We start from the raw sequence: 25,313 nt of genomic DNA, 5'->3' as shown, positions 1-25,313 counted from the left end.
CAGAGAAGCAATGAACACAAGGGGCTCAATGTGGGTACCTTGCTCCATTTGGGGGTCGCTGTCTCTCGGGGGTCGCCTCCTTTGGATCACTCTTTTCTGATGCCATATATGTCAACTTAAAAAGGAAATTTGCCTGTTGTTATATCCTCAAAACAAGTTTATTTGGGAATAGCCAAAAGAATTGCAATTTAGGATGTGCATGCTATGTTGAACCATGGACAAATCAGGAAGACAAAGGAGGGGAGCTTGCTTTTATAGAGAAAAAGGGAGAGTAGGAAGGGGCAGTTCTAAATGAAAGTCAGTTGGGGGAAAGTAACAGTTCAGGGCAGCAGCGGCTTCTCATTGGCTGGGCTGTTGCTGGATGGGGAGAGAAATCTTCCTTCAGTAGTAAAACAGTTTTACTTCCTGTGGGAGTTGCATCCTCAGTCTCTTCGTGTTTGGTGTAATTGATGATGTGTGATGGAGCATGAGAGCTCCCTGTATAGGCCTTCCCTGCTCCAGTTTAGTTAAGGTTTCTTTAATTAATTTCCACAGAAGTAAGTTCAGAAGGTTGACTGGGACCAGCTATGGAGAGTCTAATGCAAGACTAGGTTTAAGGCATTTGAACTTCATTCTGCCCTGATTGATTCTTTCTTTTCTTTAAGAAAAAATTTTTTTAGTGAGGTAAAATGCACATAACATAAAATTAACCATTTTGAAGTGAACAGTTCTGTGGTATGTTGCAAAAGAGTGATGAAGTTATTGATGTTTCAAAACTGTGTAAATGAGACACATAAAGACTTTCAAGTCGCATTTGCTCCTCAGATCCCCCTGGCAGAGGTAAGCACTATTCACATTTGTTTTATGTCCTTTTGGAATTTTTCCCATGCTTATATAGACAGAATTAGCTAGCCATCTTATTTTTGTGTGTTCTCTCTCTAGACATGTAAGGTAACGCATTTGAAATAGTTATTTTAAAGATGTATTATGATAAAGCAGTATTTAATGACTTTTTTCATTTTTTCTTTTTCCAGCTGCCTTTGTGGGAATTTTGCACTGGTAAGATTAGTTTCAGTTTGAAATGAATAAAAACGTTTGGACTAAAAATTGCCATCGCTGTTTGCGTACAGTGAAACAATAACCTGTTGTTATGTGTATAGAACATCTGTATGTACATCAGTTTACACACATATATATTACTTTAAAAAAATCTCATATGTGAAGCAGCATTTACAAAATGAATGCATTAGGGGAATTGTAACTTAGGAATTAAAATGTTTTTGCTTTACGAAAGGATTCACCACTATGTTTTTTAAAGATCTAGCTTTTCTAGTGTACTTTGCATGTTTATTTCATGGTAAAAAAATCTCCCTTATTTTACAGTAATTGTGTTTTGTTAGTGACATAAGCTTAGAGATAAGGTTTTAGTAGCACCTGTCAATCAGAAATCAGGTAGAAATGAAGATAAAGACTCTGCAACAGTAATACAGAATTAAATGAGCCTTTCAGTGTGCATGCACATGAACCTTATTATACAAGTGATCTATTTGTAAAATTGTGTGTAAAATAATATTTTTTCTCTGACATATTTTCATTTCTACCTGAGCTCAGGGATTTCCACTCTTGGGAAGAATGGGATCTGCCCATGTTCTGTTGGGACGGTGCTGTTCTGGCTCTTTAGTCTGCAGGGAGATTTTGGTGTTAGAACTAAGGCTATAATGGTAAGAAACATTTCCCACAGGTGTTGGTACCCTGGCATATGTCCCACATGTACATGAAGGTGAGTGCAAGACAGGGCTGATGTATGGAATTTTGCTTTATTTTCTACTTCATTGGAAAGCATCTACTGTGTAAACTAAGGTTAGCATGATTGCCGACTATAGCTAATTTTACTTATTACATATGCTTCTATTTTCACTGGCTACAGCTGTTTTCTTGAGCTGCACTAGTAAAATATCTTGAAGTACAGTCCTCTGTTCTTTGGCACTTGAAAGTTGGTCCCTTATATGGTATTATACATATTTAAAAATTGCTTTAATCCAAAGTAATTTTATTTAAAATTCCCAATGCTTTTCAGCAGTTACAGAGGCATGTCCCAAACCTGACATATTAGAACCACTTGTGAAACTTAACAAACAAACACAAAAACTTGCCTTTGTTGTGATTTAGAGGCCTGGAGTGGGAGGAGGGCTGGAGAGGTCCACAGGCGGTTTAGGCAGACAGTCAAGATCAAGAGCCCAGGAGCTAAGGAATTTCAGCTGTGTGCCACACTAGATTTATAATGTCTAAAAATGTTAGTAAGCAAATTATAAAATTATCTCAATATTTATTATAAAAATTCTTTTTCCTTTTTATTATTTTTGTACTTTATAACGTAGTTATTTTAGTACTGTTTTTGAAACGTGTTCTTATAATATGGTGCTTCATTTTTTTTCTAGGATACATTTAGTAACACTTTTTGAAAATGAGCGTCATTTTTCTCACCTCTCATCTTTGGAACGGGAAATGACTTTTCGCACTGAAATGGTTAAGTTCTTTCTTCTAATGAATTCATTTGTAGTTTAAGAATAGTAAGAGTATAAGGTGAAACTTATTAAGAACTGAAATGAATTTTTTGTAAACTGTGCTATTTCTCAAGCTATTATCTGAGTTTATTATTGAAATAGAAAAATGTTTTAGGATTCTTTTTCTTTAACTTGACTCATCTCTCCTCCATTCCTAATGCAAACTTCTTTTGAAAATAATAAAGGTCAGTTATAATAGCTGAGGAAGAAGGGAAACAAAGACATTTAAGAAGTGATATGGGGTATCAAATGTTATCAGAAATCGCTTTCTCTTGGGCTAGAGGTGGGAGATCCATGTTTTACCTGGCTGTTTTAATTTTTGTTTTTTAGCTCTCTTGAGGTCAAGATTTTTTTTTTTTTTGCTGAGGAAGATTCACCCTGAACTAACATCTTCTGCCAGTCTTCCTCTTTTTGTATGTGAGCTGCCACCACAGCATGGCCACTGACAGACAAGTGGTGTAGCTCTATGCCTGGGAATTGAACTTGGGCTCCCAAAGCTGAGCACACCAAACTTAACCATTAGGCCACTGTGGCTGGCTGACAAGATAACCCCTCTTCAGAGACAACTTTTGATATAGTTTCTTTAGTAATTTTTCTGTTATTTTGACAACTAGTCTATAAAATGGAGATAATGCCATCTGCTGTACATATTTCACATAATTATTGTGAGGATTAAAGGGGATAATGAATGCCAGAATTGTGGAATTTTACACTTAAGAGAGACCAGGACCATCCTCCAGATGAGTGAGTTAGGGGCCAAATGAAGAACTGAAACCAGCACTCCTGGCTCTCCTGACTCTGTAGCCTCTACTTTTGTTTGTTTGTTTTTATTTGTGGCTAAATTAAAATGAAAAATTTAAATTCAAATTAAAAAAATTTAAAAATAGCAGAACTTATTATTTCAACTGTTTTTAAGTGTACAGTTCTATGGCATTAAATACACTGGTATTGTTGTGCAACTGTTACCACCATTTATCTCTAGAACTTTTTTATTCCCCCAAACAGAAATTGTACCCATTAGACACTAACTCCCCCTACCCTCCCCTGAGCCCCTGGTGGCCTCTGTTCTATTTTCTGTCTGTAAATTTGCCTGTTCGAGGTACATCAGCCACTGCTTTTCAAATCTCACCCTTATAGCCCCCTTAAAGGTTCAAAGAATTGGATACATTAGCATTTGTATGGCATTTGAATTTTTAATATTTTGTAGGTATTATTTCCAAAGAGAGGATATAGAATATTGTTAAATGAAGAGTGTGGTGGTGGAATCTGGGCTTTGATGACAGATCACTGGATTCGGATAGCAGTTCTGTGCTTCGTTGGGTGATGGCTGGTCACTTCACCTCTCTGATTCTCAGTAATCTCATCTGTTAACTAGAAATAATGCCAGCCTGACAGAGGTTTATTGAAAATGAAGGGAGAGAATGAACAAAGCACGTAGCACAGTACCTGGCACCAAACAATAACTTATTAATAAAAATTTATTTATATGTTTTCTATTTCTCTAAATAGAGACACGCATATTAGATTTGTTGCCCTCATAAGCAGAAAGGAAAAATCCTTACATTAACTCATAGGTTAGTCAAAGCTATGAGGAAATGCTCTTTCAGACATCAGCTAAAACAGATCTTCAATTTAGTAGCCAATAGCATTGCTTAATCTATCAACATGAAGTAGTTGTATGAGACAGGAATGACTGTAGCATTGAAGATTATTTTTAATGTTTTTTTGGAGAATGTATTACAAACAATGTGGTCCTTTATTTGCTTTTATATTTCAGGTAGAAAAGCAGGAAATTGATGAGGGAAGAAATATGAAACATGCTTTTGTTAATCTTTGAATTTTAACTAAACAGCACTTTTAATAGCCTAATAAAGTCATTATTTCATTTGCTGAAATAATACCTAGGATAATCCCCTTTTCTGGATACAGCATTTGTCTCATGAACAAGGGTCACTTGACACTTAGTTAGCTTTCACTTTGTGCAGAGCTGTTAGGTGGAACTAGGAAGTAAGTTGAAAGCATGAACTTCCTTCTCATAATGCTGATGATCATTATATGTTATTTATTAAGACCTGGAAAAAAAAAGAAGTAATTTTCTGTATGCAGAGCTGGGCAAGGACATGGAGGCATCTCTGTGCCAAAATTCATCAGATCTCAACGTCTAGGCATCTCATAATGTAGGAGTAAAATCAGGCTTGGTAGAATTAAAAATATATGGTTTACACATTTTAAGACATCGTTAGAAATGCTCCTTAAAACATTTAAGCATCCCTGCAATTCTTTTTCAAAAGAAAAAGAAAATACAGAAAATATGAAAGAATAGTACAGTGATAACCTAAAAATGTATGCCTTTTTGAGCCCAAGAATGCAGCAGCAAGGAGAAATTAGAAGACTCATTATCAAGCTTTTCCTTTTGTTTTTCCAGAAGAAATTGTTCTAAGAGGAGTTATAAAAATAAACATTTTCAAATTTTACTTACATTGATAATTTGTGCCTTTTTTTAAGGGACTTTATTACTCCTACTTCAAGACCATTATTGAAGCACCTTCATTTTTGGAAGGATTGTGGATGATTATGAATGACAGGCTTACTGAATATCCTCTTGTAATTAATACAGTGAAACGTTTCCATCTTTATCCAGAGGTGAGTAGTATTTTGGGACAAATATTTGTAGAAAGATTCTTTTTTATCAGATAAAAATAGTAAGTAAGGACAGTGATGTTATAAAAAGGAGGAGACCTTGTATGTGTCTTTATAGTTGAGCAGAGTATCAAAAGTTCCACTCCTAAATTTAAAGACCGCAGAAACTATGCTCACCTGAACTCAAAGAATAGAACCTTAGTACCAAAGTAATCCAGTGTAACGGACAAGCCATATGGGAAGGAGCCGAGAAGAGTTCTAAATGGTGATGGTCTGTTGGGGATGGCTTTGGAGATGGTGTGGATGGGCATACTGATCGCATGAAGGGACAGTAAAAGTGATGAGCAGAGCAGTGACCTTGGAGTTAGATTAATAAAGCAAGATTTACTTAGTCACATAACCAGAAATCTATGAATATCTCCCAGTGGTTGGCCTAATAAAGTATAGATTTTATGGTAGTCTGCAAATTCTACAAATTGAGAAAACAACAAAAAAATTAGTAAATTCGGTTTGTAAACTCTTCAGATAAATGCTAAATTTGACATCATGGTAAACACTACTTTTGAGTTATCTCAGAATCTAGCAGATTAGTTAAAATTTATTGCTTTTTAGACCTTTCTTCACATTTTATAGCTTTTTAAAGTTATTCTTTTGATTTTGAAATTTTCAAATTACAGAAACTTAGAGAATAATACACAAATATGCATGATCAGCCACCTCGAATAAGTAAATGCTAATCGTTGGTCATTTTTGCCTCAGATATTTAAAATAATTAGAGCACTGTAATACAGTCAGTCATCTTTGTTCAGTCCAGTTTGCTGCTTTCCCCTTCCCACAAGTATCATTATCATGAATTTGATGTGTGTATCCTTCCAGTCCCTGTTTCCAAGGATTGTTTTATGCATTTTTATAAATCCGTATAAATGCTCTCGAGTGAATATATCACACTACAGACTTTTCCCTCAGCATTATATTTTTGAGCCCTGTATATGTGTTTATATTTTTTCTTTAGTTTTAACCTTTTTTATGAATTCCAAAATTATTTGTGCTTCCCTATTTATAGATACTCAATTGTTTTCGGTTTTTAAATTATAAACAGTTCTAAAATGTATATTCTTGTGTGTGTTTTCTAACTGTGTATGTGCAAGATTTTCTCCCGGGTGTATTCTACAAGTAGAATTACTGTGTTGTAGAGTGTGTATTTTGTCATCTTTATCAGATATTGCTAAACTGCTCTCTGAAGCAAATGTAACAGTTCACACTACTGTGTAGAAGAATTCACTTTTCTTCATATCCTTATTAGATTTCAAATTATCAAAATTTCTAATTTTTGCTCTTCTAACAGCTATGATAGGCTGTTTTAATTTGTACTTCCCTTGTTATTTGTGGAGTTAAGAATATTTTCATGTTTAATAGACATTTGGATTTGTTCTTCTATCAATACCTGTGTAAATCTTGTCACCTGTTTGGTGGTTGTTTTCTTATTGATTTGTTGGCATGATTTTATATTTTATAGAGTAATCCTTACTAATACATGCTGTATACCCTCTTTAGTGAAATGTGTCTTCATGTCTGTTGCTCATTTAATTGGATTGTTTGCTTTTTAACATTGAATCTCAAGGTGTTCTTTATATATTCTACATACTACTTCTTTGTCAGATATGTGGTTTGCAAATATTCTCTCTCAGTCTATGGCTTGTCTTTTCATCCTCTTAAACAGGGTCTTTTGCATAACAAAATTTTAAAATTTTGATGAAGTCCAGTTTGTCAGTTTTTCTCCCTATGGATCATGCTTTTGGTGTCAAGTTTAAGAATTCTTTGCCTAGCCCTAGATGCTAAAGATTCTCTATGTTTTTTTCTAAACGTTTTTAGAGTTCTGTGTCCTACGTTTAAATCTGTGATCCATTTCATTTTGAGTTCATTTTTGTATGTGATCTGAAACATCAGATTTGCTTCAAGGTTCTTTGTTTTTTTGCCCATAGATGTCCAGTTGCTGGCACATTATTTGTTGAAAAGGCAGTCTTTCCTTCATGGAGTTGCTTTTGCACCTTTGTGAAAATAAGTTGGGCATGTTTCTAGTGGTCTGTTTCTGGGTTTTCTGCTCTCTTCCATTGATTTGTGTGTCTATCCCTCTGCCATACCATATTGTCTTGGTTAGTATACCTATATAATAAGTTTTGGATTAGGTACACTGATTCCTCCTACTTCATTCTTTCTCAAAATTGGTTTAGCTAGTTCCTTTGCCTTTTAATATATATTTAGCAATAATCTTTTTTATGTCTGAAAAAACCTTTCTGAGATTTTGATAAGAATTGCATTGCACATGTAAATAAATTTGGAGAGAATTGGCCTCTTTAATGTTGAGTCTTCTAACTCATGAATATGGTATGTCTCTCATTTATTTAGATCTTCTTTGGTTCCTTTGTTAGCACTGTGTAGTTTTTGGCATATAAGTCTTGTACATGTTTGGTTAGATAAACACTTAAGTATTTCATGTTTTTGAGGTGATGGTGAAGGGGATTGTATTTTTAATATTGATCTTCATGTCTTCATTGCTAGTATATAAAAAATGCAATTAATTCTTTTGTATGCCATCTTATATCCTACAGCCTTCCTGAACTCACTTATTAGTTCTAGGAGTTGTTTGCTTTTTTTTTTTGGTAAATGTGTAGAGATTTTCTATGTAGATAGTCATATCGTATGCAAAAAGGAACAGTTTTATTTCTTTTTAATCTGTTTGCCTTTTGCTTCTCTTATTTACCTTACTGCACTGGCTAGAACTTTCAGCGCTATGTTAATTAAGACTGTTGAATTTGGACATCCATGCCTTGTTCTCGGTCTTAGGGAGAAAGCATTCAGTCTTTAACCATTAAGTATAATGTTAGCTGTAAGCTTTTGCACATGACCTTTATGAAGTTGAGGAAGTTTCTGTCTTATTTCTGTTTTTTCTGAAAGTTCCTTTTAAAATGATATTGAATGATTTCAGTGCTTTTTCTGCACCACTTGATATGATCATGTGATTTCCCTTTTTTATCCTGTTAATATAATGGGTTTCTTGATTCACTTTTTAATATTGAAATAGCCTTTCATCCCTGGAATAAACCTTACTTGTCATGGCATATAATTATTTTTATATATTGCTGAAACCTATTTGCTCATATTTTGTTAGGGCTTTTTATGTTTGTCTTCATAAGGGATATTAGTCTGTATTTAATTTTTTGGTACTTTTTTTGTTGGTTTTAGTATCAGGGTAATACTAGCTTCAGGCAATGAATGCGGAAGGGTTCTCTCTTCTTTTTTCTGGAAGAATTGTATAGAATTGATGTTAATTCTTTTTTAAACATTTGGTAGAATTTTACAGTGAAAACATCTGAGCATGAGGATTTCTGTTTGGAGAAGTTTTACATTTGAATTCAGTTTCCTTAATAGTTACCAAGCTATTCAAATGATCTGTTTTATACTGGGTGCAATGTGATAGTCTGTGTTTTTCAAGGTCTATTTCATTTTAATTGTCAACTTTAAGTGTGTAGAGTTGTTCATAGTATTTCTTTATTTTCCTTTTTTCATATGCACTCTGTAGTGATATCCCCTGTTTCGTTCCTGACACAGATAATTTGTATCTTTTCTCTTTTTCCTTGTCAGTCTTGCTAGAGGTTTGTTAATTTTATTGACCTTTTCAAAGAGCCAGGTCTTTCATTTCATTGACATTCTCTATTGTTTTTCTGCTTTCAGTTTCACCTCATGTCTGCTCCTTATTATTTCTTTATTATTTTGTTGGCTTTGGGTTTATTTTGCTCTTCTTTTTCTAGGTAGGAACTTAGATTATTGATTTTTTTCCTCTTTCTTTTTAATTTTTTTCCCTTTGGTGAGGAAGATTGGCCCTGAGCTAACACCTGTTGCCAATCTTCCTCTTTTTGCTTGAGAAAGAGTGGCCCTGCACTAACATCTGTGCCTATCTTCCTCTATTTTGTATGTAGGACGCCTCCACAGCATGGCTAGATGAGCAGTGTGTAGCTCCGCACCTGGGATTTGAACCTGCAAACCCCTGGCCACTGAAGTGGAGCACGCAAACTTAACCATTACACCACCAGGCTGGCCCTTTCCTCTTTTCTAATGTATTAATTTTACTGCTATACATTTCCCTCTCAGCACTGCCTTATCTCTGGTTCACAAATTTTGATATGTTGTATTTCATTTTTCATACACTGTATATTTTAGAGCAGTTTTAACTTGAGCCAAATTGAGTGGAAATTATTGAAATTTCCTATGTCCTTCCAGCCTCCATATGTGCACAACCTTCCAAACTATCAGCATCCCCCACCAGAGTGGTACTTTTCCTACAGTTTGTGAACCTAGATTGACGTATCATCACCCAAAGTCCATAGTTTGCATTAGGGTTCACACTTGGTGGTGTATATTCTATGGGTTTGAACAAGTGTATAATGGTGTATGTCTACCATTATAGTATCAGACATAATAGCGTCCCTAAAAATATTTCCCTAAAAATACTCTGTGCTGTGCATATTCATCCCTCCCTCCCCTAAAACCTCTGGCAACCATTGATCTTTTTATTGTCTCCATAGTTTTGCCTTTCCCAGAATGTCATATAATTGGAATAACGTAGTGTGTTTTCAGATTGGCTTCTTTCACTTAGTAATGTGCATTTAAGGTTCCTCCATGTCTTTTTGTGGCTTAATAGCTCATTTCTTTTTAGCACTGAATAATATTCCGTTGTCTGGATGTACCACAGTTTATTTATCCATTCACCTACTGAAGGACATCTTGGTTGTATCTGAGTTTTTGCAATTATGAATAAAACTGCTATAAACATCCATGTGCAGCTTTTTCTGTGGACGTAACTTTTTGTTTTATTTGGGTAAATACCAAAGAGCATGATAGGTTGATTGTATGGTATGAGTATGTCTAGTTTTGTAAGAAACTGCCAAACTGTCTTCCAAAGTGGCGGTACCATTTTGCGTTCCCACTAGCAATGAATCAGAGTTCCTGATGCTCCACATCCTCACCAGCATTTGACATTGTCAGTGTTCTGGATTTTGCCATTCTGATAGGTATGTAGTGGTATCTCACTATTTTAATTTTCTTTTCCCTGATGACATATGATTTGGAGCATCTTTTTGTATGTTTATTTGCCATCTGTTTATCTTCTTTGGTGAGGTGTCTGTTCATGTCTTTGGCCCATTTTTTAATTGGATAATTTGTTTTCTTATTGTTGTTTTAAGAGTTCATTGTATATTTTAGATAACAGTCCATTATTGTTTATGTGTTTTGCAAATATTTTCTCCCAGTCTGTGGTTTGTCTTTTCATTCGCTTGACATTGTCTTTTGCAGATCAGAAATTTTAAAATTTTAACCAAGTCCAATTTATCCATTGTTCCTTTGATGAATTGTGCCTTTGGTGTTGTATCCAGAAGGTCATTGCCAAATCCAAAGTCATTTAGATTTTTTTCCTGTTAAATTTGAGGAGTTTTATAGTTTTGTGATTTATGTTTAGATCTGTGATCTATTTTGAGTTAATTTTAGTGAAGGGTGTAAGATCTGAGTCTAAGTTTATTTTTTTTACATGTGGATGTTCATTTGTCCACAAACCATTTGTTTAAAAAACTGTCCTTGCTCCATTGTATTACCTTTACTCCCTTGTTAAAGATCAGTTGACTACGTATACATAGGTCTATTTCTGGGCTCTCCATTCTGTTTCATTGATTTATTTGTTCTTTGCGAATTCCACATTGTTTTGATTTCTATAATTTTATCATAACGCTTAAAGTTGGGTAGTATAAATCCTCCAGCTTTGTTCTTCTCCTTCAATATTATGTTGGCTATCTTGAGTCTTTTCTTCTCTATGTAGACTTTAGAATCAGTTTGTCGATATCCACAAAGTAACTTGCTTAATTTTGGTTGGGATGTGTTGAATCTGTAGATCAAATTGAGCTGACCACTTGTTGACATTGGGTCTTTCTATCCATGAATATGGGATATGTCTCCATTTGTTTGGTACTTCTTTGATTTCTTTTCTCAGAGTTTTGTAGTTTTCCTCATATGGATCTCATACAAACTTTGTTATATTTGTAGTTATTTCATTTTTGAGGGTGCTAATGTAAATGCTGTTGTGTTTTTAATTTAAAATTCCAGTTGTTCATTGCTGGTATGTAGAGAAGTGATTGACTTTTGTATATTAGCCTTGTAACGTGCAACCTTGCTCTAAGAGATCTTAGTTCCAGGAGATTTTTTGTTGATTCTTTTGGATTTTCTACATAGAGGATCATGTCATCTGTGAACAAAGTATTTTATTTCTTATTTCTCAATCTGTACACCTCTTATTTCTTACATTGTCTTATTAGCTAGGACTTCTAGTATAATATTGAAAAGGAGTGGTGAATAGGATATTCTTGCCTTGTTTCTCATCTTAGTGGGAAAACTCCAAGTTTCTCACCATTAAGTGTGACTTTAGCTGTTGGGTTTTTTTGTAGATATTCTTTATCAAGTAGAAGTTCCCCTCTAATCATAGTTCATTGATAGTTTTGTTTTAAATCATAAATGAGTATTAGCTTTTCTCAAATGCTTTTTCTGTATCTATTGATATGATCTCCTATTTTTTCTTCTTTAGCCTGTTGGTATGATGGATTACATTAATTGATTTCGAATGTTGAACCATTCTTGCATACCTGCTATAAATCCCATTTGATCATGGTGTGTAATTCTTTTTATACATTGTTGGATTTGATTTGCAAATTTTTTGAGGATTTTTGCATTTATGTTCATGCAAGATATTGTTCTATAGTTTTCTTTTCTTGTAATAACTTTGCTTGGTTTGGTATTAGGACAATGCTGACCTCAACAAATGAGTTCTTAAGTATTCTCTCTGCTGTATCCTCTGAAAGAGATTCTAGAGAATTGTTATGCTTTCTTCCTTAAATGCTTGATAGAATTAGTTGGTCACCCTATCTGAGGCTGGTCCTCTTTGATTTGGAAGGTTATTAATTATTGATTAAATTTATTTATTAGATATAGTCCTATTCAAATTGTTTCTTCTTGTGTGAGTTTTGACAGATTGTGTATTTCAAGGAATTGGTTTACCTAGGTTATCAAATTTATAGGTGTAGGGTTGTTCATTATTCCTTTATTATCCTTTTAATGTCCATGGGATCTGTAATTATGCCCCCTCGTTAATTTCTGATTTTAGTAATTCATGTCCTCTCTTTTTTTCTTAGCCTGGCTGGAGGCTTACAGATTTAATTGACACTCTGTCATTAGATGTATGCATGTTAAGGATTGTTATGTCTTCTTGTAGAACTGACCTCTTTATCATCAAGTAATATCACTCTTTATCCCAATGACTTTTCTTATTATGAAGTATGCTTTGTCTGAAATTAGTATAGCTGCTCCTACTTTGTTTCAGTTAGTTTTAGTATAGTATATCTTACTCCATTCATTTACTTTTAATCTATATATGTCCTTATATTTAAAATTGGTTTCTTGTAGAAGCATATAGTTGGGTTTTGTTTTCTGATCCACTCTGACAGTCTGGTCTGTTGACTGGTGTGTTTAGATCATTGACATTCAAAGTGATTATTGATATAGTTGGATTGATATCTACTATATTTGTTACTATTTTCTATTTGTTGCACTTGTTTGTTTTTATTTTGTCTTCCACTCTTTTATGCTGTTTTGTGGTTTTAATTGAACATTTTATATTATTGTATCATCTCTCTTTTCTTATCAGTGATAATTCTTTTTTACTTTTTTTGGTGGTTGCCCTAGACTTTGAAATATACATTTATAATTAATCTAAGACCACTTTCAGATAACACCACATCACTTCCTGGGTAGTGTGAGTACGTTACAATGACAAAATAATTCTAATTTCTCCCTCCCAACCCCTGAATCATTGCTGTCTTTCATGACTCATAGACAAAAGCAGACATCAGTACATAATCATACGTAATTGAATACATTGTTATGATTATTTTGAACAAAGCTGTTAGATCAACTAAGAATAATAAAAAGAAAAGCTTTTATTTTGTCTTCATTTATCTTTTCTTTGATGATCTTTCTTTCTTTATGTAGATCCAAGTTTCTGCTATATATCTTTTTTCATCTCTCTAAAGAACTTCTTTACAAAATCCCTCAATTTCTGTTCATCTGAGAAAGTCCTTATTTCTCCTTCACTTTAAAGGATAATTTCACATGTGTACAGAATTCTAAGTTGGGTTCTTTCTCTCAACACTTTAAATATTTCACTTCACTTTCTTCTTGCTTGAATGGTTTCTGAGAAGTCTGATGTAATTCTTTACTCCTTTATAAGTAAGGTGTTTTTTCTCCTCTGGCTTCTTTCAGGACTTTTTCTTTATTTTTGATTTTCTGTAGTTTGAATATGATATGCCTATGTGTAGTTTTTTTGCAACTATCATGCTTGATGTTCTCTGAGCTTCCTGGATCCATGGTTTGGTGTCTGACATTAATTTGAGGAAATTCTGAGTCATTGTTTCAAATATTTCTTCTGTTTCTTTCTCACTCCTTCTGGTATTCCGATTACGTGTATGGTATGCCTTTTATTGTTATCCCACAGTTATTGGATATTCTGTTTCTTTTTATTTTTGTGGAGTACTTTTTTGTCTTTTTTATTCTTGCTTTTCAGTTTTGGAGGTTTTTATGGAGATATGCTCAAGCTCAGGAATTTTTTCTCAGATGTGTCTAGTTTACTGATAAGCCCATGAAAGGCATTCTTGATTTCTGTTACAGTGTTTTTCATGTCCAGTAGTTCTTTTTGATACTTTCTTAGAATCTCTCTTTTTCTGCTTACATTTCCCATCTATTCTTGCATGCTATTTACTTTATCTATTAGAACCTTTAGCATATTAATCATAGATTTTCGAAATTCTTGATCTGGTAATTCTAACATCCCTACCATATCTAAGTCTGGTTCTGATGCTTTATTTCTTAAAGCTGTGTTTTTGGCTTTTAGTATGCCTTGTAATTTTTTTTTAATAAATGGACATGATGTACTGGGTAAAAAGAACTGTTGTAAATAGACCGTTAGTAGTTTTATGGTACGGTGTGGGGATAAAGGAGGTATTCTATAATTGTATGATTAGGTCTCAAACTTTTATGAACCTGTGCCTCTGGACTGTGAACCTCACAAGCGCTTCTCAGTTTTTTTCTCACCACCTAGGTGCAACAGGATGGCTAGAATGGGCTAGAATTGGGTATTTCCCTTCTCACATGTGGAGGGCTAGAGGAGGCTGGAGTTGGGTATTTCCCTTCCTCCCTGTTGGTTAGGCTCCAATAAACAATAGAGGATTAGGCTCTGGTAGGATAATTTCTTCTGAGGGCAGGCTTTGTTAAGAAGAACACAGAGTGCTCTGGTGTATTTCAAAATGTTCTCTTTTGCGCTCCCGCTGTGGAAGCAGGAAGACATTTTTGTCTGATAGCCATCATAAGAACTTGGTGAGCTCCTAGAAGTAAAACTCATAAATGTGTGGTCGCTCACCTTATCACTGGAGTTTTTGACTCTCAAAGTTGTCTATGTTGTGCCTCCAGCAATTCATCAATTACAGTTCAGGTTTTTTTACTCTCCAACTGGTTCACATGGAGGTTTCTCCTCAGGGGTTTCTGTTCCAGTAAGTTGTGATTCTCTGTATTTTCCTGTGAATCTTTCCAATTTGGGGTGCAGCAGTTTGCCCTGTGACCTCACTTCTCTTATGGATCTAAGAAGAGTTGTTGATTTTTCAATTTGTCCAGTTTTTTGTTATTAGGATGGAGTGGCAATTTACAAGCTTTTAACATGCTAAACTTGGAAACCTTGTATTTCATTTTTATTCAGTTCAGTGGATATTTTTTTATTTCCCTTGAGACTTCCTATTTGATCTGTGGGTTTTTTAAAATTGAATTTTTTTAGTTTCCAAGTGTTTGGAGATTTTCTTTTTATCTTTCTGTTATTAATTTATAGCTTAAATTCATTGTGTCTATACTTTGTTTCATTTAAAATTTGTTGAAGTTTGTTTTACAGCACAGAATGTGGTCCATCTTGATATATATTCTGTGGGCTCTTGAAAAAAATGTGTATTGTGCTGCTTTGGGGTAAAGTATTTTATAAATGTTGATTAGATCCTGTTAAGTGATGGTGGTGGTAGTATTTTCTCAACCCTTGCTGATTTTTTTGTCTAGTTCTTCTATTAATTGTTGAAAGAGGGATGCTGAAGTCTCCAACTATAATTGTGGATTTGTCCATTTCTCCTTTTAGGTCTATCAGTTTTTCTTCACATATTTTTAGCTGTGTGTTTAGTCAATATGCATCTAGGATTCCTATGTCTTGTTGGATTTTTATCATTATAAAATAACCCTCCCCACTTCGCTTGTAATTTTGTTTGTTCTGAGTCTAATTTTTCTGGTATTAACATAGTTACTTCTTTCCTTTGATTAATGCGTGCATAATATATCTTTTTCCATCCATCTACTTTCAGTCTGCCTTTATCATTATATTTGAGGTGAGTTTCTTGCATAGTTGAGTCATATTTTTAATCTAATCTGTCAATCTCTGTCTTTTAATTGGTGTATTTTACCACTTATATTTAATGTAATTATTAATATGTTTGAGCTTAAGTCTGTTATTTTTTATTTTCTGTTTGTTCTTGGTTTTTTATTTCTCTGTTTTCTTTATTTTGTCTTCCTGTGGGTTATTTGAATGTTTTTAGGATTCTATTTTGATTTATTGGTAGTTTTTGAATATATCTCTTTGTGTAACTTTTTTAGTGGTTGTTGTAGCTATTCCATTATATGTATGTAGCTTATTACAGTCTACTACTATTGTCATTTTATTAGTTCAAATGCAATGTAGAAACCTTACTCCCTTTATGCTTTCTTCTTTATAACATAATCATCTTAAATATTTCCTCTGCATCCATTTAAAACCATATCAGATAGTTATGTGACGTTTGTTTTAGCCATCAAACTTAATTTTAAAAACTGGAGAGGAGAAGGAAAGTCTACTTTATTTTACCCGATTTTTAAATTTCTTCCTTCCTGATGGTCTGTGATGCCTTCTTTCATCATTTCAGTTCTGTTTAGAGAATTTTCTTTAGCAATTCTTTATGGTAGGTCTGCTAGCAACATATTTTCTTAGTTTTTTTCATCCTTCATGTCGAGTTCCCTTCATTTTCTGAAAGCTGTTTTTGTTGGATATAAAATTCTGGGTTGATAGTTTTTTCTTTTCAGCATTTGACAAATGTGCCACTTCTTTCTGGCCCTCCATGGTTTCTGATGAGAAATCTACTGTCAGTTGAATTGTTTTTCTCCCTTAGGTAAGGTTTTTTTCTTCCTTGTTGCTTTCAATATTTTTTTCTTTTTTCGTTTTCACAAGTGTTCAAAAGTAAGATGTTTAGAACTTTCAAAGTGTGATGTGTCATGGTGTGGATTTCTTTTATTTATCCTATTTTTGGTTTCCTTGGCTTTGGTTTCCCTTTCTCCTCTACTTTCAGGACTCCAGTGACACAAATGTTAGATCTTTTGTTATAGTCCCACAGATTCCTAGGGAACTATTTTAGTTTTCTTTATTTCATTTTTATCTTATTTTTTATTATTGTTTTCAGTCTTTTGCTCAGATTGAGTAATTTCTGTTGTTCTATCTGCCAGTTCACTGATTATGTTCCTCTGTCCCCTTCATTCTACTGTTATGCCCATCCATTGAGTTTTTATTTTGGTAATTGTATTTTTAAGCTCTGAAACTTTCATCTGCTTCCCCTTTATTCTATTTGTTTGCTAAATAAGACTTTCTGTTTCTTTTCTAAGACATTCTATTTTTTCATTTGTTTCAAGCATATTCCTAATTGCTCACTGGAGCAATCATTCTAATATTTTTGTCATCTCACTGTTGGCATATGTTGATTTTTTTCATTCAGTTTAAGATCTTTCTGATTCTTGGTATGATGAGTGATTTTCAATTGAAATCTGGATGTTTGAACATTATTTTTTGAAACCAGATCTTAGTTAAACCTTTGTTCTACTTGGCTTCCTCTAGCACCAGTCCTACAAAGGAAATAGAGAGTGCCTGCCATCTTGTTACTGCCATGCAAGTTCCCCTCCTGGCCTCTGTTGACCCCAAGATGGGGGTGCTCCTCATTACTGCTGGGTGGGACAGGAGTTCTGACTCACCATGTGGTCTCTGCTGACAACATGGTGGGGATGGCTTCATTGCCACTGGATGGTAATGAAAGTGTTGACTCTTCACTAGGCCTCCTCTGACATTACCCCATTGAGAAAGGGAAGAAACAACTCATTGCTGGTTGGGGTGGAAGTCTAGGCTCCCCAGGTAGTCTCTACTGACACCATGGGGTTGGAGGACTCTCTATTTGGCCTTCTGTTACACCATCCTAGTGGGTGGGTTTAGGTGACTCATTAAAGCCTAGAGAAGGTTGAAGTCTAGATTCCCCATTTGACCTTTATTGGTGGGAATGGGACCACAGTTTTTTTCTGTAGTGTTTGGTTGGAACAGAGACATTTTTATCTAAAAGTTTTCTGTATTCCTAGGCTGCCCCTTTCTTGGTCCTTTGGCTAGAGAGCAGGTTGTTATTGGTCCTTTTTGTGTCTGCACCCATTGGTGTTTCTGGTTGCCAAGTTCTGAACCCCAATCTGAGAAAATGAGGCAAAAGGAAAGTCCAGGGAACTCATCATTGTGTCATTCCTTGGGTCTTGAGATCCCTAGCTAGTTTGCCTTCTTCTCTCTGCCTTGTAGAGTCTTCTTATGTTTGATTTATATAATTCCTGGGAGTTTTAGTTGTACTTGGAGAAGCAGGGAAAAGTAACATCTACTCCATCTTCCCCAAAGCAGAAATTTGCATTACTTAAATATTTATATATTGTTTTTTTGTTTTCATGCAGTTCAAGTTATTTTCTAATTTCCCATGTGATTTCTTCTTGGACTTATTGGATGTTTAATGTCATGTTTAATTTCCAAGTACTTGAGGGTTTCCCAGATTTATTTCTTTTTTTGTTTTCTAAATAAGTACTTTTCAATGTAATTTGTCACAGTAACAATTGTATAGCACAGACCTGGCTAAGATCTAAGATGAAGGAAGCCATTGTCTGCACCAACTTTCTGTATATCCCAGTTTACTCTTCAGAGATGCTCTTCTGTTCTTATTTCCTCTGAGGATTATCTGTATAACTCTGTTGTAAATGCAAAAGTCGAAAAGACAAAAAACCCATTTCTTGACTCTTCAACTTTAGTTATGGTTGACTTTGTGTAATAAGATGAGGGTTTAGCTTATTACACTAGCTCCATTTCTCCCAGTGTTTGATAATTATAATTTTTAGTTTTTTGATTATTTTCGGAACTTTATGTAATAAAAGCTATTTCTTGTTCTATTAATTTCCAACAGTATGGTCTCAAAGACTTCAGCTAATGTTTTCTTTTTACTTATTCAAAAATATTTATTGAGTAATTAGCACAGTTTTCACTTTCTTTGATGTTATGAAAGGTAACCATGATAATGTAGTTCAGTTGTTTTTAAAACTTGATAGCATTATAAAGGACAAGGCAACAGGAGTTGTTCACTCTTATTTTCACACTGCATGAATACAATATGGAAAAGATCTAGATTTGCTTGCAATCTTACGTAGTACTTCAGTGTTGAAGCAAATGTCCATACTTTTTGTGTTCATAAGGAAATTGATTTCTCATCTAAAGCTAAAAATGGAAGTTTGGAACAATATGTTTTGGAAAGGCAAAAGCATTTAATGCTTACTATATGCTAGCACTAATATATAAGCTCTAATCTCTCATCACTCTTGCAAGATGGTTATTGTTAACCTCATTTTAGAGATGAGGTGGCTGAGGTTTAGAGGTTGGCGTATTACTTCAGGCCATAGAAACCATAACTTGCAGTCAGAATTTGAGTTTACTTCTAACTTCAAAGATGTGCTCTTCTGCTATATCAAGCTACATCCCAGAAAGGAGTATAATTCTAGATTTAGCACATACATTTAATGTGGTAATTTTTTGTACGTGTATGGTAAATACACAAGAATATAAATTAACAAATTTTAGGAGAAGGTCAGTTTTATAAAATTAAGTGATAAAATAGTAAATCTATACTTTTGGATATGAAAAGGTGTTTCTGATGTTGTTTAGTGATGTATATTACTTTAGCATTTTATAGTACATAACATTATATAATATCAAATAACTCTGTGTGTTTTTGTATGCCTAGGGTGAGACTGCAAGGATGATCACCAAAATATTAAAAGTAGTTAGTTCTAGGTAGTTTTTACTTTCACTTGGAACACTTTATTCTTTTCCTTTCTTCTCCCAATGATCCTGCATTATTTTTTCCAAATCTGTAAAATTATTTTTAAAAAGTCTTCCAGGCATGAGCGTTTTATCTTGTTTGTAATTTTTTTTGTTGTTCTTTTCCTTGTCTTTAAACTTTTTAAAATGGATTGCAGAATTGGTTAATTAAATCTGATTGGTCAAAGTTTTAATGGGCACGGGAGCTGTTACTCCATATGCAGTTGGTTTTATGTTTTGTAGGCTATGAAGAAAATAATTTCAAGGACTTAAATGAAGTGTTATGAAATATTTCTGTAAATCTTTGCGTTTTGCTATTAATAGCCATCATATTTTAATTATATACTTTTATACTATTTTAGAGCTACTATTGTTTATATTACAGAGTTAATTATAGGAGTATATTACAGAGATGTTGATCACTGCATAAATGTTTGTAGATGTGCGTTACTCAGTAATATACAACTTTAGTCTATAATGTGTGTGTGTATATATAATTTTAAAATGACTATTTCCCAGATGAAATGATTTAAATAAATTTGTCAAAATTTATAATGTCAAAGACAATCGTTATAAAATGGTATTTTGGGGGCCAGCCCAGTGGCACAGCGATTAAGTTCACATGTTATGCTTCCATGGCCCGGGGTTCACTGGTTCGCATCCCAGGTGTGGACCTATGCTCCACTTCTCAAGCCACGCTGTGGCAGGTGTCCCACGTATAAAGTAGAGGAAGCTGGGCACGGATGTTAGCTCAGGGCCCATCTTCCTCAGCAAAAAGAGGAGGATTGGTGGCAGATGTTAGCACAGGGCTAATCTTCCTCAAAAAAAAATGGTATTTTGGAAAAATTATTGTGAAGATAATCTTTTTTCCTCCAGTGTCTCTTTGTTTCTGTCTTTTGTAGGTGATAATAGCCTTCTGGTATCGCACAATTGTGGGACTGATGAATTTCATTGGGCTAGAAACTAAGACCTGCTGGAATGTTACCAGAATAGGACCTGTAAATGAAGTTCAAAGCTGTGAAGGCATGTTTCTTCCTAAAATGCTGCTGTGCTGTCATTAATGTTTACATAAACATTTTGTAATATTATAACTCAATTTAAGAATTATTGTAAACTGCTGTGATTTATTTTTTTCCTTTAAAGCAATTTAGAACTGACTCATCTAAAAGAGTATTTACCCTTTCAAGTAATTATCTGAGAAGGCTATGTGCTTACTAATATGAGTATTAATTTGGAATTTAATTTTAATATTGATATACCTCAATGTAAGGCAATCCTGAATATGTCGTTCTTCCATTTCAGAAAAAGAAGATAGAAAAAAAGGTTTTGGGGTAGCTTGAATATATAAATTTAAGGAATGTAGAATAGTCGTATGTCTTCCTGTGATAGCTAATATAAAAATTTAGTTATGCATACGTATTTAAAAATCAGATATATGATAATACATTGATTTAGAAATATTCTTTTTTTATACTCTCACAGTCTATGAATAGCTCTAATCAAACTCTTCATTTGCATCCTATACACTGGTATCTTTGTCAAAGACCCGCTTTTTGAATCATATAAATTTTCCATGATCTGCAATTATCACTTCTGTTTAAGATGTTTGCAGTTTAGCTCTTTTACAATCTAAGTATGAAGCTGTCCTTTGAAACTCTTATTTAAAGTCACGTATATTTGCATAACATTTACACACAGGATTTTTTTCCTTTATTTCTTCATATTCTTTACAACATCACTGCTTACTACATTTTACAAATATATATATTTTTTCTTTTTGATGAGGAATATTGGCCCTGAGCTAACACCTGTGCCAGTCTTCCTCCACTTTGTATGTGGGATGCTGCCACAGTGTAGCTTGATGAGCAGTGTATAGGTCTGTGTTCGGGGTCTGAAGCTGTGAACCCTGGGCCACTGAAACAGAGCATGCACGCTTAACCACTACACCACCAGGCCAGCCTCCATAAATATATTTTTATAGACTTGTTTACAATAATATTAAACTCTTGGAATATATACTAAATCTGTATTTCTGTATTTCCCTTGCATTTTTACTGATTCCCTCAGGTAATTTTTATAACATCTAAAATAGCGTTGATGGAAGATATTTGAGGGGCAATTAGACTTTTTTTTTGTACAAAGTAAAGGAATCAAGAAAATACCTCATAAAATGAGAGACTTTGTAATGACTCAGTCAGGTTAGAAGGTATAACCTTTTCTGAGGGATGGGAAAAATCACCTTATGTATGTACATATATGGTATTTATTAAGTTGCCACTAAGTAATAGGTTAGTGTTGGCACTTGGGACCCCAAGATGAACCAGGTACACATGGGGCTTTATCCACGAAGAGTTGATACGTAAGAGGGATGGATGTTAGTGGTTACAACTGTGATGGATATTAGAAATAATAAGGTTGCTGAGGTTAGGAGTTAGGGAGGAGAAGTGTTTTAAGAATAGAGACCAGTGTATTCAAAAGTCCTGAGGCAAGAGAGAACTGAGAGAAGGCTAGACTTCCTGGAGCAGAGAGATGGGGAAGAAAAAATGGTGTGAAATGATGCTAGGAATGTAAGCAAGGGTCAGATAATGAAGGGCCATTTGCTGGTTAAGGGTTTTGTACTTTATTCATTGAAGAATTTTAACAGATTTGCATTTTTAAAACATTATTTTGGCAGTTAAATGGAAAACATACTAGTAAAGGACAAAGGTGGGTTCACTGAGGCCAGTTAGGAGATTCTTGTGCTCTCAGCAAGTGATAGCCGGGAAGTGCATGGATTGGAGAGAGATTTTGGAAGCAGAGTTGATGAGATTTTGTAATTGTTTGATGGGTGAGGGGTAGGAGGATGAAGTCACGTAACTCTGGTTTCTGGCTTAAGTAAATGAATCCCTTTGAAAGGTAAGAAACATTTTAAAAGTAGCAGGTTTGAATTGCCACATTAGTTTGAAGTACCTGAGAGACCTCAAAGTGGAGATGTCAAGTGGCTACCTGCAATACACATACCGGAATAAGAAGAAAGTTCTGGGCTGAGTATAGATTTCTAGTAATCTGTATGTAGATGATCATTGGAACCATGGAAGTGGAAGAATTTCCTTAAGGAGAATATGCAGACTGAGAAAAGAAGAGGGCATATGACAGAGCCTGTGGTCGTCCGACGCTGAAGGGGAGTGTGTAAAGGCAGTTATTAGGACAGACTGAAAAGGAATGGTTAGAGAAGTAGAAGGAATCAGAAAGGCTAGTCTTAAGATCTTGGCTCTACCAGTTACAGCTAAGTAACTTTTGGCAAATTACCTAAGTTTTCTATGTTCTGTATTCTCAACCATTAAAAAAAAGTATTTTTATGCCCACTGATCTCATGGATGTGTTCTGAGAATTATGTGAGATGATGATTGTAAAGCACCTAGTAGACTCTGTGTTTTTTTTATATATATATATATAGTGTTGTACGTGGGATATATTAAGTATTAAGGTTCTGGGTATATATAATAATGGATCAAATAACTAGATTTTCTCATATAGACTAAACCTACTTCTTGAGGTCAGGGGCCATATCTCACTTACCCTAGGGCCTAGTGAAAGATAAAAATAATGCAGTGGATTTTCTCTTGTCATTCATCGAGTGACTGTAGAGACAGTTCTAGATACTGAACAACAGCAGCTTCACCTAAATAACGTGAAGCACCAACTAATCATTACAGTATAATAATGCTTCATAAGAGTAAAGTATAAATGTACCTACAATAAAGTATAAATGTAATTAACACTTCTTGGAAGTGGGAAGTACTAATGTAACTATTAAATAGAGAGCAATCTGAAAAGCAAATGCTTTAAGCAAGTTCATGAGCTCTTGATTACAAAGCACTGAGATAATTATGCCCAATTGCTTTATAGTCATTTATTCATTAAATATTTAATAATGTTTGTTTTTTTCAAGGATTTGGAGACCCTGCTTACTTTTATGTTGATGTGATTTTTATTTTAAATGGACTAATGATGGGATTGTTCTTCATATATGGTGCATACCTGAGGTAAGATTACTGTATTAAAAAATCTTTCAGTGGGCTTGTAAGGACTGGCTGACGTTTGTTGATTAAATGAAAAGGATAGTAATGAGATTAATTAATTAACAGTAGGAAAATTTGTAGATTTATTTTTTTAGAAGCTTAGCCAATGTCATGCAGCCAGAAACTAGAGCTATCACTAAAATAATATCTTAAAGCTCTCTTTTTTATTTTATTTTATTAAGGTCATGAAAGTTTATAACTGTGAAATTTCAGTTGTACATTATTATTTGTCAGTCACCATATATATGTGTCCCTTTACCCCTTATGCCCACCCCCAAATCCCCTTGCCCTCTGATAACCACTAATCTGCTCTCTTTGCCCGTATGTTTATCTTCTATATGTGAGTGAAATCATATGGTATTTTTCTTTCTCTGCCTAGCTTGTTTCACTTAACATAATCCCCTGAAGTTCCATCCGTGTTGTTGCAAATGGGGCGATTTTGTCCTTTTTATGGCTGGGTAGTATTCCATTGTGTGTATATACCACATCTTCTTTATCCATTCATCAGTCCATAGGCACTTGGGTCGCTTCCACGTCTTGGCTGTTGTGAATAATGCTGTGATGAACATAGGGGTGCATAAGTCTCTTTGAATTGTTGATTTCATGTTCTTTGGATAAATACCCAGTAGTGGGATAGCTGGGTTGTATGGTATTTGTATTTTTAGTTTTTTTAAAAATCTCCATACTGTTTTCCGTAGAGGCTGCACCAGTTTGCATTTCCACCAGCAGTGTATGACGGTTCTGTTTTCTCCACAACATCTCCAACATTTGTTGTTTTTTGTCTTGGTGATTATAGCCATTCTAATGGATGTAAGATGATATCTGTGTAGTTTTGATTTGCATTTCCCTGATTATTAGTGATGTTTAACATCTTTTCATGTGTTAAAGGCCTCCTTTTTATCTATGTAGATATTTTTTTAGCTAATTAAGATTCCTTAAAGTTTTTAATGAAAATACCTCTATGTCCTGTGTAAAATTATTATAACATTAGAGGAAAACTTTGGTTGGCATTAGTAGCAGATTATTTCTAATTTTAGTCTCTGTACATGTGTAATTAAGAAAGCAGTAAAAGAAAATGTCTATCGTGTGGCAAACACTTATATTTGATAGCCTATCTTTCTTGATAACAGTACCACAATTTTGTTTAGGGTAGCAGTGTGCCCAATCTCAGGTGAAAGGTTGAAGTTAACTATGACAATCATGTATTCTGCTTCCCACTCTCCATTGTGTCTTGGGATAGCCATATGAGCCACCTTTTTCAGTGAAAAATAAGGTAAAGTCAGCCTTGGTGTCACCTAGGAAAGCACTTGCTGTTCTCATGAAAGGATAGACTCAGATTCCCCTTCTCTGTTTCTTCCCACTTTTACTTGGATGTCATACTTGGAGCTGCTGCAGTTGTCTTGAGACCATGAGGCCATAAACATAGCACATATGTCTGCTCTAGCATTCTTGTGCTGCTGAACCATTGCCAACAGATACTTATCTTTCATTTTCTTGTTGAATGATATAATAAAAATCCATATTATTTAACACACTTTTGTCAGATTTTCTGTTTCTTAAGCAGAATACGTGCCTAACTGAATCATCAGCTTTCTTTACAGTGTTATGCCTGAACCACACAACATTTAAAGTTGAAAATCTAGATTTAATCTTTCAACAAGAACTTATTGAGTTTTCATAGGGTTTATGTCTATATTGCGATTAATTTATATGCACCCCTTGTTTTAGGAACTTTTCAGCATAAAAATCTTAGCATAGAATCAATGA

General features: G+C 34.3%; 1 protein-coding gene across 2 annotated transcripts in view; it reads left to right on the top strand.

The window, feature by feature from the left end:
• DPY19L2 (dpy-19 like 2) overlaps positions 1–25,313 on the top strand; it is a 103,962-nt gene that overhangs the window by 9,245 nt on the left and 69,404 nt on the right. For both annotated transcript variants that reach the window (XM_070616220.1, XM_070616219.1), the window contains exons 2-6: positions 1,014–1,038; positions 2,418–2,505; positions 5,049–5,186; positions 20,388–20,508; positions 23,417–23,510. In XM_070616220.1, the coding sequence (XP_070472321.1) occupies positions 1,014–1,038; positions 2,418–2,505; positions 5,049–5,186; positions 20,388–20,508; positions 23,417–23,510 (466 nt within the window). The remainder of the gene's footprint in view (positions 1–1,013; positions 1,039–2,417; positions 2,506–5,048; positions 5,187–20,387; positions 20,509–23,416; positions 23,511–25,313) is intronic.

Source organism: Equus przewalskii, chromosome 4 (genome assembly GCF_037783145.1).
Source record: "Equus przewalskii isolate Varuska chromosome 4, EquPr2, whole genome shotgun sequence".
NCBI lineage: Eukaryota > Metazoa > Chordata > Mammalia > Perissodactyla > Equidae > Equus > Equus przewalskii.
Note: the sequence above shows the minus strand (reverse complement) of the source record. Positions and strands in the feature narration are given on the sequence as shown.